General features: G+C 44.4%; 1 protein-coding gene across 2 annotated transcripts in view; it reads left to right on the top strand.

Moving 5' to 3' along the window:
• PRKG1 (protein kinase cGMP-dependent 1) overlaps window positions 1-17144 on the top strand; it is a 338166-nt gene that overhangs the window by 236502 nt on the left and 84520 nt on the right. For both annotated transcript variants that reach the window (XM_079312518.1, XM_079312517.1), the window contains exon 6: window positions 15013-15090. In XM_079312518.1, coding sequence (XP_079168644.1) covers window positions 15013-15090 — 78 coding nt within the window. The remainder of the gene's footprint in view (window positions 1-15012; window positions 15091-17144) is intronic.

The raw sequence follows: 17144 nt of genomic DNA, 5'->3' as shown, positions 1-17144 counted from the left end.
TTGGGGGTTTTGTGGCACAAAATTGGGATTTCTTTCCTGTCCTTAGGTTGCTTCAAATTCTGGCAGTATTTTTCATCTTTAAGGTTATTCTCTGTGCCATTCAAATATAAAACTTGAGGATTTCCATCTCAAATCAGGTGTTCAGGTACTGATAGATGTAATTAAGGTTCCTTGACCTCTTCTCCTCTGAAGCCACTTCCAGGTGCTCATGATTTGGTAATTTTCCATTTGATCTCAAATTCTTCATTGTGCCTACAGCTGGTTGTTCTACATTTTGTTCCCCAACTCCAAATTCCTACTGCTGTTTCAAAGAATGATTCCTTTGCCTGGGTGTCAGGGATGGAGCTGTTACCTGCCTGAACATCTGTCCCAGCTCCACTGGATTGGGCTGGGTTTTCACAGAAGGGGAAGGAGGCAGGAATCCAGCCAGGGGCAGCTGAAATAGCTAATCCCAGCCTGGTTTGGGTTGGGAGGGACATTAATGATCATACCATCCCATGGCAGGGACACCTTCCTCTATCCCAGGTTGATCCAAGCCCCATCCAGCCTGGCCTTGGACACTGCCAGGGATCCAGGGGCAGCCACAGCTGCTCTGGGCACCCTGTGCCAGGGCCTGCCCACCCTCCCAGGAACAATTCCTTCCCAATATCCCATCCATCCCTGCCCTCTGGCACTGGGAAGCCATTCCCTGTGTCCTGTCCCTCCATCCCTTGTCCCCAGTCCCTCTCCAGCTCTCCTGGAGCCCCTTTAGGCTCTGGCAGGGGCTCTGAGCTCTCCCTGGAGCCTTCTATTCCCCAGGTGAGCACCCCCAGCTCTCCCAGCCTGGCTCCAGAGCAGAGGGGCTCCAGCCCTGGAGCATCTCCATGGCTCCTCTGGACTCACTCCAGCAGCTCCATGCTATTGGTGCCCCAGACAGAATAATCCAAGATTTAAAGTTCTGTGGTTGCAGAGGCACAGGAGGAGATTGAATTAAGGTCTCCTTGGCATTTTCTAGCCAAGCCTTTTCATCTGCATTTCCTAATCCTGTGCCCTCACTGTTCCTTGGCTGTTTGGGATTTAGCCTGCTAATCCATGGAAGATGTTGTGTGTGGGGATCTGAGCAGCTGGAGCAAGAGACAGCAACAAAGGTGCTTTGATTTGCTTACAAAACCCTGCAGATCAGCTTTTTGTGCAGATGATTTCAGGTCTAAACTGTGTCACGTGGATTTGCCTCATTGCTGTGTGTCCAGTACTTGAGACAGCTTTGACATTTATGTGTGTGAATATATTTATAGATAAATAAACAGGGCTTGGAGCAGCCTGGGATAGTGGAAGGTGTCCCTGCCCATGGCACAGGGATGGACTTTAAAGTCCAACTTCCAACCCAAATCATTCTGGGATTCTCTGACAATACTTTATATCACATTGAAATATATAATATTTATCTATCATAGTGTAAATAAATATTTAAGTATAAATATGGCTAATTGCACTAAATCCAGCTGTAGAGCACTTCATCAACTCATCCTGGGTCAACAGGAGAGCAGCTACAGCTTGGGAATGCTGGGAATTCCATTTGCACATCACCCAGTGTGCTTTTTTGGGGGAATTTTTTCACTGGAATCATTAATATTCAGAATTTTAATTTATTTGAATGCACTACTGTGATCCAAGTGCCTGTGATGTGTTTCCTCCAGCCCCAGGCAGCCTGGCCTTGGCTCCCAGTGAATCCCTGGACAAACAGCAGAGCCAAACTGAGGGGAGAGGCAGAGAAATGTGCTAAACCCCACAGGCAGAGGCTGCCAGAGATGGAAACTCTTCCTGCCACTCTGGGTGCTGAAATTTGGGATCCCAGCTCCTGTCTGCAGCCACTTCAGCACCTCAGTTTGTCTGCTGAGTGTTGCTTGCCAGCCTTTGTCTTTTCCTTTTATTTTCATTCCAATGAAAGGCTGAATTTCTAAAGGCACAAATGTTAAAAAAAATGAACCAACCCAAAATTCTTGCCTGTTGCTCGTGGAGCTCCTTTTGTGGTTCCTGGTGTAGAGTGGGGTTTTGGAGGAGATTTCATGGCTTAAATTCAGCTTTAAGAGCTGTCCTGAGTTTTCCTGCAGAGATGCCAAGCATCCTTCCTCCTCCACACTGCCCAATTAGTATGGATCAGAAGCCTTGGGATGCCTGGTTAATTAACAGAGGCTGAACACAGACCTGGCTTTGTGGATTGTGTGGCAACAGTGAATAGAAGAGGGAAAATGTGCAACATTAATTAGCTTTCCATAGAATCAGTTTTTTTTAGGGTGATTTAGGAGGGCTCTTGGATAAAGGGAACTAAGTCCCTGGTCTGTCCTGCAGGCTCTGCCAGCACCAAAGCAGTTATTGATGTGATACAGAGCCAGAAATCAGATTTGAGAGAGAATTCAAAGTAAGCAGGGAAGAGTAAGAAGGTTTGGTTAAGAAAAAATATATTAATGTTACTATTTATATTTTTTATCAAAGGAAACACTCTGGGTGTGTTCACTGGAGGAGCTGTGGGATAGGGCAATGTTGCCAACTCAGCTTCACTCACATCTGACTCCATCACAAATGGACAAAATTTTTCTGATTTTGACAAAGTACAACTGCAAAGTTGTACTTCTATTAATTTTTCAAATGGTGCTCATGAGAACACAGCTTTAGGTTTGCAGGTGCAGCTCTTTTGGGGAAAAAAAAAGCATTAGAAAATAAAATGCAGCTGAAAAAACTGGAGTGCGGGAATACAATGGAGTCAGGGGCAGGAGCTACTCCAGCTTTGGATTGGGATGAAATGTGTTGTTTGGAGTTAAGTTTTCCTTTTGATTTTCTTTAATGGGGGCATGGAGCACATGAAGGGAATTTTTAAAAAAATCTCCTGCTTGTATTAGCGCGGTAAAGTTCAGTATTCCCTGGTTTCTGTGGATTCCTGTTGGGAATGTGGTTGTCCCTGTGTCTGCTTTTTGCTCATCCTCTGTTCTGCAGTGGTGGAAATGGGGCAGGATTTGGGGTTTTTCTTCCACAGTTCTGCAAAACTTATTGCTAGAAGATGATGCCAGTGGAGAAAACCTTTGGGTCTCAGATTACTTCCTAATGTTCCAATATCCCATCCATCCTTGCCCTCTGGCAGTGGGAAGCCATTCCCTGTGTCCTGTCCCTCCATTCCTTGTCCCCAGTCCCTCTCCAGCTCTCCTGGAGCCCCTTTAGGCTCTGGCAGGGGCTCTAAGCTCTCCCTGGAGCCTTCTATTCCCCAGGTGAACACCCCCAGCTCTCCCAGCCTGGCTCCAGTGCAGAGGGGCTCCAGCCCTGGAGCATCTCCATGGCTCCTCTGGACTCTCTCCAGCATCTCCATCCCAGATCATACATCCCACTGCAGCTGGGTTCTCACCACAGGGGTGCAAAATCTGTTGCCATTTCTTCCTATTTGATTTGACACAAAATATCTCCATTTTTCCCAATAAAATCCTTGTGATAATCACATGGAAAGGCATTTTCTGGAGTTCCATGCTCTTGGCACATGTGGGAACTTAAGGTGTTCTCCTGGTGGGAGCTGGTGGGTGTTTGTGTTAGGTGCAAGGAGCTGCTTTTGGTCTCTGCCAAATGTGCTTTTCAGGCAGGGAATGTGTTCTCTTTTGAGCTGAGATTTATGAAAAGAATTTAGAAACCTTTCAAGAAGCAGCTTTTGTTCAGGCTGAAAATCCCAGTGGAATCAGAAGGATCTTTTCCAGAGGCTTTCCATGTGAATCTGGATTCCTCTGGAGACAGGGGGAGTTTATTAGCATCTCATTTATTGCCAGAAGTCCCCCTGCCCTTGTCTCTGGGCTCCTTTGCTAAACCCCAAGTGGAGGAGCTGGGCTGTTGGTTTTCTTTCAAGTGCATGTGGTAAAATCCACTGGAGTGAGGCCAGAGCACCCCAGCTAGGGAATTACATTTCTCTGACTGTCCCAAGCACATGGATTCATGGAAATCTCCACCAGAATCCCAAATACACTCAGAAAGATGGGATTGGGAATCATAAGATCTTCTCAGCTGTCAGAAAAGAAATTCTTCCCAGTGAGGGTGGGGAGGTCCTGCATCCCTGGCAGTGTCCAAGGCCAGGCTGGATGGGGCTTGGAGCAGCCTGGGATAGTGGGAGGTGTCCCTGACCATGGCAGGGGTGGAATGGGATAATCTTTGAAGTCCCTTCCAATCCAAACCATGCTTCTTCCAAGAGAGTTCTGTTTTCCAGCTGCGTCTCCAGCACTTTTCCAGATTTTCCCCATTTTTTGGCCACCTCCTTCTCCTCAACCAAGCTCCCAGTGGTGGAAAAAGCCACTCCAGCAGTGCCATGGTCACCAGCAGGACACATGGCAAAGGCAGTGTCAAACAGTAAAAACTTCCCCAAATTTGCTTCCTCTCAGGATTTTCTTTCTTTAATTTATTCTTTTCATTTTTGGCAATAGTGCATTGAGTGGATGATCAGCTTTTCAGGAGGTCACTAATACAATGCTAATTTCTAAAGATGCCCCTCTCAGGTTGTGCAGGTGTTGGGATTAAAATATTCCCTTTTTCCAGTTGGATTAAAACTAGCTGGGAGATATTTTTATGTTCTCTAAGCTGATCCATCACAGTTATGAAAGAAAGGGAAAAACAAAGCATTTTTTTCTGTTATCTTAGCTATTTTCCAGGGTTTCACAGATATGAAAAGAAAGGATTTAAGCAAATCCATAATTTATTATTTGCCCTGGTGGTTTTGCCAGCTCTGTTAGAGACACACAGGATGGATGTGGATTTTTTCATGGCACCTGGGACAACAGAGAGGTCACAGGGGACAGCTCAGGAACTCTTGAGTTGTCTCTTCCCTGATCCAGCCTTGTTCCTAATTTCCCAGTATTTGTTTGTTTACTGTTCCCAGTTTCCAGAGGCTCTACAGCAACACTGGGGGAAGGAACTCAAGGCATGTGCTTTTCCAGGATTTTTTTTTTTTTTTTTTTTACTTGAAAATATTCCACGATTTCCACCCTTCAAGCCAAGTTAACACAGACAAAGCCTTTTTATCTGTAAAAATGGGGAAAATAAAATCCACAATTATATTAGGGAAAACCCAAATATTAATTACCCTGATGAGTGTTTTCCCTCTGATGCCATTTTCCCTGCTGGATTTCCCATAGTGTTGCCCACAGTGACACCTGCTGGAATCTGGGACAAGGTTGGCTTGCAGGCCCTGGGCCAGGAATTAATTAGGGAAAAAAAAAATCAAGTGAACAGTCCCTTTGGTTGTTCCACCCAAGGAATGGCCTCCAGGCTTGGAATATCAGCTGGAGACCCTCCATCAATGGGATCAGTTGTTAAAACCCAGCTTGAAAGCAAAGGTGAGATGTGAAGATGGGAAATCCTCTTCCCATCCCCACACCTCCTCAAAATATGCTCTGTCCTTTTCCAGGGAATTTATTTCCCTTGGGAAATGGGATTGCTAACATTTGAGGGTTTGTGCCTCTCTGGTTTTAAACATCCCCTCAGAGACCTTGGGGATATATTTGAAATTCCCTATTCTGGGAGTGGCATTTGGGGGGTCTGGGTTATAATAATAGGAATTGAAAAGTGACCTCATGGTAGTAAAAGCCATTTCTTAATCCATGGAATAGGAGGCATAGGATATCCTAAAATATAACCATGAGACCAAGGCAGGGAGGAACATTCAGATGGAAGTTACTGGTGAGGTAAAATGGGAATGGTTTTATTTCCATGTTGCAGCAAACACATTGCAGAGAAAATTGATTTATATTTTTAACACCCTGTGAGTCTTGTCCTTAATAGGGAATATCCTGTGAAGTTTCCCAGCAGATCCTGATCAGTGTTGTGGAGGTGAAGGAACAACCAGTTCAGTGCCTTTGGAATTGGTGATGGATATCTGATGGAAATGGAGGGATGAGCTTCCATCAGGAAAATCCTGTGGTCAAAATGTAGGAAAATTAAATAGGATCACAGAGAAACCCACCTCTAAAATGCAGACTGGGGTCACCAAGGGTTCGTTTCTCCAAAATTTTCCCAACCTCAAGACTGATTCCAGGTTTCTACACTCCCTGCTACAATTTTAAGCAGCTAATACCATTTAGACATCATCCATATCCTATGGATAATCCATAAGGATTTGGGACTGACTTGGTTTAATCCTGTGTTATCCATGGCTGCTTTGGGGTTGGAAAAAGGGTTGGCAAATCCTGGTCCTGGAGTCAGATTGTGCACACTGAGAATCCCAGGTGGGATTTACGGCATCTTGGAGGTCTCAGGTCACTCCCTCCTCACTTCCTCTCAAGTGGAAATACTAAAAATATTCAAACCTGCCATGACTGTTCCCATTTTAAAAAACAGGGAAATTTTGAGGGACTGGTGAAGGGACAGCAAAGGAAATCAACTATTTTTGTGAAAATTCCTTTTTTTCCATTACTTACCTGCAGTCAGTTCTCAGAGATGTGATGTGGGCAAGGACACAAACCAGATTTGCTGGGGGATGCTCTATATCCCTGGTTTTTTCCCAGCAGATGGGATGGGAGGAGTCAGGGTAGCATCTCCCCAGAGCCCCTGCCTGAGGCACTAAGGAGCACCTGGAGCCCTTTCCTGACTCCTTTGGTTTTCCAGCAGTGCCACATGTCCCCTGTCTGGAATGAAATCTGAGCTGCTGTCACCCTGCCATGGCACACAGGGCTCCCACCTTCATCCCCCAGTTCTCCCAGTGCATCCCAGTGCCCAGCTGGGCACTCAGCACAGCTCCATTTTCCTCCCAAAAAAAGAGGGAGAAATTCCCCCTCTACCCTTCCAAACTAATATTCTGGGAGGGCTGAAACTCAGCTTCTATTGGGATGATCCTGGTCTGTGGTTCTTCACCTGAAAATAATGGAAAATTGGGATCTTTGTGCTTCAGGTGCTCTTCATGTGTTCAACACGAATTTTGTGCCAAAAAAAAGATGAGCAAAAAATGGAAATCAGTGACTCTGGTGGTGATTTATAGACAAGTGAGGGGGGAAGCAGCTCCTTGCTGGGAAAACTGAGGCTGCTTCTGGAATGGGAAAGGAGGTTCCTCTGTCAGCAGAAGAGATGAGCTCTGCTCCTCCCATCCTGTGATTTCTATCCACTGGGAGAGGTGGGAAATGGGAATAACGTGGCTGTTGCAGCTTTTTGCTGCTGCTGTCCCAGGACTTTCCCTGTGTGGGATGGGATCCCATCTCCATTGGGGTCAGACTCTGCTTGTAAAGCCAAATGGCCATTTCCCAAATTCCTGCAGAGAAAGCCCTGCATGGCAGAATTCAGAGATTAAAAAAGCCCTGGTGAAGGAATTTCAGGATCATTGTGTCCTTCCCAGGTAAGGAGAGGGTCAGCTGTGCCTCATGCTGAAAATCTGACCTAGATTACATTTGCCAGCCTTGCCCTGGTTTTCTTTTCAGGACTGATATATGAGATGCTCCCAAAAAAATCTGCTCTAAAGCACAAAACAGCTGGGAAAAGTCCAATATTTCTGAGTGGGGTCATTGCATGAGAGATTGATGGAGATGGTACTGCTGCAGAGTCAGTTCTTGATGTGCTTCATCCTTCAGAAATCTCAACTTTCACCATCTTCTGAATTCAGGATGTGGTTTATTTTTTTTCCTCACACCTTCCTCTTTAGTTACCAGTTGTCCAAAATCTTGGAATAAGTTGAAGGCAATGGAAAGTTCCTTTAAAATTTTCCTCCAAGCAAAGCTGAAATAGGCTCATCCAGCTCCAGCCATGTCAATTTTAGCAGCAGAGAGTCTATTAAACAGTAAAAAATACTGATTTCTGCACTTATGGAGGAAATATTTTTCATTTCTATAGTAAAATACAAGTTTTATCCCAATTTTCCAAATTCTGTTGTCAAGGAGATGGTGGCAACACAGGTGAGGGGCTCAAGGCAGCTTCTTTTTCCATTGAGAAAAGTTGTTATTGATGTTTCAAAAACTGAGATTTCAGCTTTTCCCAGTTTATACAGAGTGAAAGTTAACTTGCTGCTTTAATAAATATATTTGGGGCAAACATTTGATCTTATGGAAGTGTGATTCACTTCCAGAATTCCTTGTTGTGCAGACTGGAAATAGAAGCTGAGTTTGTGTCGTGTGGATTGATAAAACTCTGCCTTTTTTGCAACTTTTGGGGAGTTGATGACAGAAATCAAGAGAAAAGGAGAATATTTTCCAGCAACAGCCAAAATCCATGGAGATATAACAGGGAATATGAACTGAGAGTGTGTTTAATTCATCTGCCAGGCTCAGGGCTGGTTGTCACCTGCATAGAACCATCAAAGTGGGAGCAACTGGCGAATTCAGGAGTTTAAAATTGGGAAAATGACCTGTTCAGGTAAAAGTCTGTAGAGGATGAATAAATCCAATGATTTCCATGATTTCCCTTCCAGTAAAGTTGGTTTCCAGTGATAATTTGAAGTGCATTTGCATATGGAAATGTAGAGTCTCCTCTTTGGTCTAGACCACAAAAAGAAAATACATTTCATAGCAGGAAAATGGAAAAGTGGCTGAATATATTGAATTAATGTGCATTTTTTTATTCCTTGTCATTGATTCTGAAATGAGTTTGGATCCTGGTGGCAATGCAAATACCTGGGATGAATAAGCATGCAAAATTTAGAGAAAATGAGGGAAAAGAAATGAAACAAATGTGTTGATTTAAGTTGTTTACTTCCAGTTTCATTTTGGCAAGGAATTGATTCCCATTCTAATAACTGTGCAACAGACCTGTGGATTTAGGGAGGGCAATGGAATTTCTACACACATTCTTCCATTATTAAGAGGGAAACCAAATCAGAGCTATTTAGGAAAGGATTGAAGAGCAGCTCTTTTCTTGCATTTCAATGATATTTAATTAAACCCCTGGTGATAGGGAAGAGGTTTTGTGGTGCAGTGCCATCGTGGGGTTCTGGTTTCTGGCTGGATTTCCTCAAACTTCCTATGTTTTAATGTCCAAAGGAAGCTGGGAATGTCATGGAATTATACAGATTTCAATCCTACAAAAGCCTAAAATTACATGTATGTGACTGGCCCAAAGCACACAAATGTCTTAATTTACTTTTTAATTGTAGTTTTGTTTTTCTGAATTTTACTGTTGGCTAATTTTTATTCTGGGTGACTGATGAATTGATTCCACTCTGTTGCCTGGGGATCCTTTTCCTAATTACTGATTCTCAGCTAATTCTCCACATTTCACAGTCATTATCTTTGAATCTGATATTATTTAAATTCCCAAGCAAAGCTTTTTGGTGTTTTGACCCCAATTTGTGGCTTGATCTGTGGCCTAATACCACTACTGCCTTTTACCCAACTAGTTTGTTATCTGTTATCTCCCCTGGGAATAAATCCTATTTTTTTCCATATCAGTTCATCTCGTTTTCCTGGAAAATCTTGTTGCTAAAGCTCCTCTCTCATTTCTCCTGACCCCTTGTTGCTCTCACCCTCTGTCATCTCTCTGCTCTTTTAATCCTTGAACTCTTTGAGTTCTCCCTCTTCATCTTTGAGGTTGGTCTTGACCTTTTGCCTTCTTCACCTCCCTGTGTATCTCTGAACTTCCAAGCTTTCTCAGCATCGTCTCCTTCCCCCATTTCTCATCCTCTCCAAATTCTTGTTTCTTCTTAGCAGATGGTCCTTAAAAAGTTTGAAGCACAACCCCACAGGCCAGCCCTTGCTCTCCAGCCAGTGCCAAGGGCATTCCAGGAATGGCAGAAGGAAAGGGCCAGCAGCTCCTCCCATCTCATGCACCTTCCCTTTCAAAACCAGGAACCTGGGTCAGCATTTCCCAAACATGGTCCCTTATCCACCTTGTTGCCTTTTAATTATCCCTGAAAATTGCACTCAGCAAGCATTGGGTTAAAGTCCAGTAGAATGTAGAAGAAAGGGGATAAAATCACAGCCAAAAGGACAATGACATGGTTTCCATGCCTAGGAGATGAAACCATTGAGGTTTATCCCTAGTTCATGTCCTTCTCCTTAGTACTGCTGGGTTTAGAGGGTTTCTTGTTTGTTCTATGGCAAACCTAATAAATCCTGTTTGATAGCTCACAAATGCTCCTATTCATCCACTGTTAATCAGCATGAGGAGGGTTTTGTGAAGGTTGGGTGTTCTGGTATAAAGATCTTGACTTTGATGGTATAAAAGGAAACCAAACTGCTCAGCTGTGTGCAATGGAAATGCCAGAGATGTGGAGCTGCTGCTTCTTTCCATGAGAGAAGTCAGCATTCAGACAGCTCTGAATTATCACAACAGTACTGTCTTGTTTACAGCTCAGTGCAAAAGACTTGAATTCCTGGTGGAAATTCAGGTTTCAGGACCAGCAGTTTCACCTGAGGAGTTGTCAGAGCTTTGGTAAGAGTTAGGAAAAATTGCAGTTTGGAGATGGCCTTTTGCTCTAAATTGGAATGTGTTGAGTTTCTCTCTTCTAGAGTTCCCATTTGTATAACTTGATTCCCATCTCCCATCTTGTCCCAACAGCTCAGCTGGGAGAGGGCTGGGTCCAGCTCAGTTTGTGGAGGTTTATTTTGCCTTTGGGACACTGAAATGGGAGGAGGTTTTGAGAAAAAGGAAGAATAGGAGGATGCCAGCCCTATCTCCTTCCCTTCTGCTCCCTCTCGGCACACCACAGGGAAATGCAGACACAGGGAACAGATGCCAAATACCAAAAGAAGCAGCCAGAAATTAAAGCAATCATTTAACCAAAGAACTTCAAATTAGGAACATTTCTCACATCTTTACACTTCAGGAATAGCAGGGTCCTGTTGTTTATCCCCTTTGGTTTATCCATTTCAGTGTGTATCCCATGGATTATGTGGAGGCTGTACTGGCTTTTGCTTCAGTGAAATAATTGTTGAATATCCTTTTTTTACTGTCCCCATACATCCTTTTAGATTACTTTTCCCTGAAGCAATGCCTGTTCCTGAGCCCTCAGAAGCACAGATCATGTCTTGATATAATACAGATTTTATCTTGATATGACCTCCATTGAGGACAGATGAACTCATTGTGGGGAGTCATCTCTTAAATCATAGTTTAGTTTTAAGCAGTTATTCTTGGACCAGACAGTTGGATCTATAATCCTCATGTGTCTCAACTATATCCAACCCTAGAATTCCAGGATTTGTATTATATGTATTATTATACAAATGCAAATTAATTCCAGAAGCTGTGCTGCATCCATGCACAAACAACCCCTTTAGGAAGTGTATTAAAGCCTTGCTCAGGGATGGTTTTCCAGGCATTGGAAGCAATCCATGAAGTGCAGGAGGGCCCTCAATTGGAGAAAACAGCCAGAGTGTCCAGCTCATTCCCAGGAGTGTTTTCCTCAGTGCTGTTACAGTGAATCAGTGCAGAGGAAATGTTTCTCAAAAGGACTGGAGATGACCTAAGTCTCAAAAATTAGGGATAAATGAGAAGAAGACCACAAAATCATCATCCTCCACTCTGGCTATTTCATGCAGCAGTATTTTTAGAAAATCTCCGGGAGTAGGACACACTGTAAAAACAAGGAAACAAATCTGTGTGATTCTTAAGGAGTTCAGTATGTATAGAGGACTGATGTTTACCCACTTGGTTTTGCAGCAATTTCAGCAAATAAATATATTTTTCCATTTTTGTTGTTTGCATGTTGTCATTTTAGGATGTTTAAGGCAGCAAATCCTGACCAGGAAAAATAAATCTTCTCAAAGATGCTTCTGTTTGGAGTTTTGCTGACAGTTCTGCACAAGCAAAATAACATCTTTAGGTTATTTTTATTTTATTTTACAAACACCCTGGCTGCAATGGGTGGGACATGGAGAACTGTGATCAACCCCATGTTGCTGTCACTGGTTTTTGTGGTGCAAACCCAGCTCCAGCTTTGAAGTCCTGGTTTCAAAGTCACCTTTGTGCCTCTGCTCCCCTGAGGGGACCTTTGGCGCCATGGGTCACAGAGCATTCCAGGCATCTCTCCCACCTTTTCCCAAACATTCTCAGCATAAACAGGCAGTCAGAGGCATCCAGGTGGAGGAAAAAGAAGCTTTTCCTCAAGTTTAACTGTTGGGTTGCTCTCCAGAGTGGAGGTTTCTCCATGAGACCTGGTCAAGGTCTCTGATGTGTCAGTTTTAGTCAAGGTTTCTTCATGAAACCTGAGCAGGCTCTCAAACATCTCATTTTTAGTTGAGGTTTCTTCATGAGTGGGGTCTCAGAGATATTGATTTTAGACAAGGTTTCTTCGTGAGACATGGTCAGGCTCTCAGACATCTCATTTTTCATGGTATTTGGGAGCAGAAGCTCCTGTTGAAGTTTGTGGCTGAGCCAAGCTCAGTGGGTCAAAGTCCTCAGCCAGATGTGAAGGTGTGAAGTTGCAAAGGTGATGTTTTTTTTGTGCCCTGGTGTGTTGTGGACAAAGAAATGAATCACACATTAACTGTGCTGAGATGGATGGATGGGGTGGTCACTGAAGTATGGTTTGTACATTGCTTTGGGTCCTGTATCTGTGGGAGATTTTCATCCTGAGGAGCACTGGGACTCAAAAAAAGTTTATTGACAAAATTTGGTGCTGTTGGGCCCCACTGTTCCTAATTTTGTCTGTTTTCAATATAAGCCGGTCTCATAAAAATCCAGTCACTTCTGAAGAGAGCTTGGGTATTGCATTGGGTGTTTCTCCACTCAAAGAAATGTCCATGTCCACTCACTGACATTCTGTATGGGATGAGGTGCTCAGGCCTTGGCAGGGGCTGCCCAGGGAGGTTTGGAGTGCCCATCCCTGGAGGTGTCCAAGGAAGGGCTGGAGGTGGCACTCAGGGCTCTGGGCTGGGGACAAGGTGGGGATGAGTCACAAGGTGGACTCCATAGCCTTGGAGGTCTTTTCCAACCTCATTTATTTTGGGATTTTGTGAACTTTTGCCAAAATGCTTCTTCAGAGATATTTGATGGTACCAGAGCTACCTGGGGAGGTATTGCTGCCTTTCATGTGGGGCTAAAAGCAAGAGCCTTGTCTCTATTTTCACTTCCATGTGCTCTGGGCACTTTGCCTGCACAGGATGGTGCTCTGAGACTGCACAGACAGCAAGAATTCCATCAGAAGGGCAAAGCACATGGATTGGTGTTAGAAAACAAGGATTTAAGAGCAGGAGTGTTGCTAAAGGATGGGAAGGATGAGTCCATTCAAGCAGGAAGAATTGCTGGTGGAATTAGCTGTGAAAGAAATGGCTTGGAATACACAAACATGAGGATGTGGGTGGCAGGAAGGACATGGAAAGAGGTGCTGGTGAGGAGCAGGTCAAGCAAAATGAAAGCTCTGGGCACTCAGGGAAGGACTAGAGGAATGTGATTGGAATGTTGGAAGAAGGACTTGGCTGAGATTAGAGCTCAGTTTAAAAAAGAAGAGAGGAAATACAATGAAATGAGAGGCAACTTTAGGTGCTTTGAAGCTCAGATTTGTGTTCCTTACATTCCTTTGGCTGAGTTCTGGGTGGGATGTTTGGGAAGAGTCATGCAGGGAATGGTTAGGATTTGTGGGTGGGAAGTTTGAGAGGACCCATGTGTTGGGAAGAGCCATGTGTGGGAATGGTGGAGAAAAATTAGGGATGGGAATGGTTGGGTGTAATTTATGGGTTGGAAGATTGGAAGAATTTGTGGGTGAGAATTGGTTATAGTTGGTTACAAAGAACTGAGACTCAATTCTGCAGTGGTTGGTGCTGGTGGTAGCTGGTGAGCAAGACCAAGGAATGACCTTTTAAGGAGCAGGTTTATTGCCCAGAAATCATATAAACATTACCAGTAATGTATCTAATGAATATGGATTACCTGTTGTAAATTTGGAGGCTGTTAGCCCAGTATTTTCATTAATTAGACTTTTGGGTGCATTCAAGATTCTGCTTGAAGGGATCTGATCCCAACACCTCCTAAAATCAAGCCCATCCAAGGAATTGCACTCTGGGTGATCAACAATGTTTGCCTCCAGATGTTTTTTTTCCTCTTTCTTCCCCCTCTGGTGCATGAAAATGGGAAAATATGGGGGTTCTGTTATCAGTCTGTAAATGATAAAAAGGTTGGGGTGTAAAGATGAATAAAGAAACTCAACACCCTTGAAAGAAAACATTTCAAGCTTAACCAGATTTGAAGATTTGGATAAATTCCCCTATTTTAGTTCCAGTATGTATAAACCAGCTGATCTGATGGTGAGTGCAGGGTGATTCTGTCCCAGATTTGGACTAGGATAAAATATCCAATACCTCCAGCTCTCTTGGTTGTGAAAAATCCAGCAGACATCCCAAGGGAGATGCAGGAGAGGTTGGATGGGAAGCTCTTGGCATTCCCCAGCCTGGTGTTGGTTGAATTTGCAGAGGCAGATCATCTGGGATGAAAATTCCAGGGTTTGGGAGGGTCTATATATCAATTGAAAGTCTTGATTTAGAAAATATTTGGGGTTTTGGTGATATATAAATGCACATTGCTTTTGATAGGGTGACATAAGGGATGAAAATATCCTAATGAGTTTAGATGCCAGCACTGATAAGCTGTGACATGAATTTAGCAAGGGCTGTTCCACAAAACAAGGCAAAAATGGGCAGATTAAAATACTGTAATAACAGGAGAAGAGCAAAACTTATTTGCTGAATAAAGCCTTTGCTAGCAAAGCTGGACAACCACCAAAACCACCACCAAAAAAAAGAAAAAAAAAAGAAAAATTTTACACCAGACTTTTTATTGCAGTTTAGTTCATGTAGCATATTCCCTGTTGGAAATTCCTGTGTCTCACTGACGTGCTAAAAATGGATTTAGGCTGTAAGGATAATTCATCTGGGCACAGGCTGGCACCAGCACAGCCAGAAGAAAAATGGGCAAGCCACAAATGCTTCCAGTTTAATTATTCTGTTCCTTACCACAGGACAATCTTTAAGTCACAGCCAGTGACAGTCTGGGATAAAAGGGGTCCAGGGTGATGTTCTTGCAAAGCTGCCAAAATATGGGCTGGATAACAGGTTCTGCTTTGATTTGTTGATCTTCATTTGGTTCCTTTCCCTCTTGCAGACTCACTATGAGAGTGGAGAGTACATCATCCGCCAAGGGGCTCGAGGAGACACCTTCTTTATAATCAGCAAAGGAAAGGTGAGTCCACACCTCCCCAGGGCAAGGGGCTCCCAAAATCTCTCTCCAGCCTCTCTTTCTCCCCTCCTGAGACACAAATGTGTCACTGCTTGATATTTAATGGAACTCCTTGGCTGGATCAGGAAGGAAGAGTGGCCTGGAGTGGCCCAGGGAACACTTCAGGGTGGAAACTGTGGTTGAGTCTCTGGGTAAATGACCACAAAACTCAATTTCTTTAAAATAAATCCTACAATACTCCATGATTTCTTTGCTAAACACTCCCCTTCCAAGGCTGGCTTCCAGGTTTCATTCCCATGGCTCTCTCTTCCCAGCTTCTCCAAATAATAGAAAGGCAGGGATGTCTGAGTGCTCTCCATGGGGGAAAAAAAGGTCTAAGTTTCTCTTCCACTGCTCACAGGGAAAATATTTTTGACCTCTTTTCCCATAAAATGCCGATGGGATTTTATAGACTAAGTTTTTTCCTTCTATTCAACAATTATTTATAATCTCTTAGCCTGCCTAATACACTTGAGAAACACTTGGCTTTTTCCATGTAGCAGGATGGAGATTTTGGAGGGAATACACAGTGATTTTTAGCTGCCAACTCATTTTCCACCATCATCTTCCACTTTCTGGGAGCCAGTCTTCATTGCAAGGTGAAAAATGCTCTTTTTCAGATCCATAAGAATGCCAGGGAGAAATTTTTGAAATTAATATCCCATCTGACCCTGCCCTCTGGCAGTGAGAAGCCATTCCCTGTGTCCTGTCCCTCCTTCCCTTGTCCCAGTCCCTTCCCAGCTCTCCTGGAGCCCCTTCAGGCTCTGAGCTCTCCCTGGAGCCTTCTCGTCTCCAGGTGAGCACTCCCAGCTCTGCCAGCCTGGCTCCAGAGGGGCTCCAGAGCTGGAAACAACTCCAGTTGGCTCCTCTGGACTCATTCCAACATGTTGTCAATCTACACAGAAATGTAAAAACCAAATCCTAGTTGTTGGCTGGCAGCTCTTAACCTTCACCCAGAGGATGGAGAAGATCTCCCATGTCCTTGGCCATTGCTCCAGAGCCCTGGACTCCTCCTGGAGCAGATTCTTGGCTTTGTCCCTGGCCTGTGCTCCTTTATCTTGCTGTGACAGCTGCTGGCCAGAAAAAGGAAACTAAAATAAAACAGGGTATGGAGACTTGCTGAAAAATTCCCAGACTCTCAGCTGGAGCCTGATGGCTTGACAGAAATTCCCACAGGGATAGTTAAATCCTGCCCAGTTTTCTCTTCCAAGCTTATTGCTTTGGAAAAGAGACACCAGTGGCTGCTGGATGGATGGAGCTGGAGAGAGTTTAATTTTAATGCCTGGTTTAGGATGGATGTAATAATTAATCCACGGTAAGGCTACAGCCTGGGATAGAGCCTCAGCAGTGAAACATGGAATAAATGACAATAAAATACAGGATTTTAGAGTCAGTGCGTGCTGCCTGGCACCTGCTAAAGCTGGAGCACATCAGCTCCCATGTCCTGTAGTAAAACTTGACCCAGGCAGCTCATGCTGGCAGCAGCTCCTGTTCCTGGGAGCACACCTGCAGTGTCTGCAGTCAGTGTGAGCAGGGGCAGAGGGAGCTCCTTAGGGAATGTCTGCTTGCCCATCATGTCAGAGTGTCTGGAGTGACACAGAATCATGGAATTGTTTGGATGGAAAGCCCATCCAGTGCCACCCTGTGTCATGGCAGGGACACCTCCCACTATCCCAGGCTGTTCCAAGCCCCATCCAGCCTGGTCTTGGGCACTGCCAGGGATCCAGGGGCAGCCACAGCTGCTCTGGGCACCCTGTGCCAGGGCCTGCCCACCCTCCCAGGAACAATTCCTTCATAATATCCCATCCATCCCTGCCCTCTGGCACTGGGAAGCCATTCCCTTTGTCCTGTCCCTCCATCCTTTGTCCCAAGTCCTTCTCCAGCTCTCTTGTACCTTTAGGGCCTGGAATTTCATTCTAAGGTTTCCCTGCAGCCTTCTCTTCTCCAGGCTGAAGTGAACAGAGATAGTTTTTTATTCCCCTCCGTCCCTGTCAGCTCCATCCACCCCACTTGACCCC

This window comes from Erithacus rubecula (assembly GCF_903797595.1).
Source record: "Erithacus rubecula genome assembly, chromosome: 9".
NCBI classification, from domain to species: domain Eukaryota; kingdom Metazoa; phylum Chordata; class Aves; order Passeriformes; family Muscicapidae; genus Erithacus; species Erithacus rubecula.
Note: the sequence above shows the minus strand (reverse complement) of the source record. Positions and strands in the feature narration are given on the sequence as shown.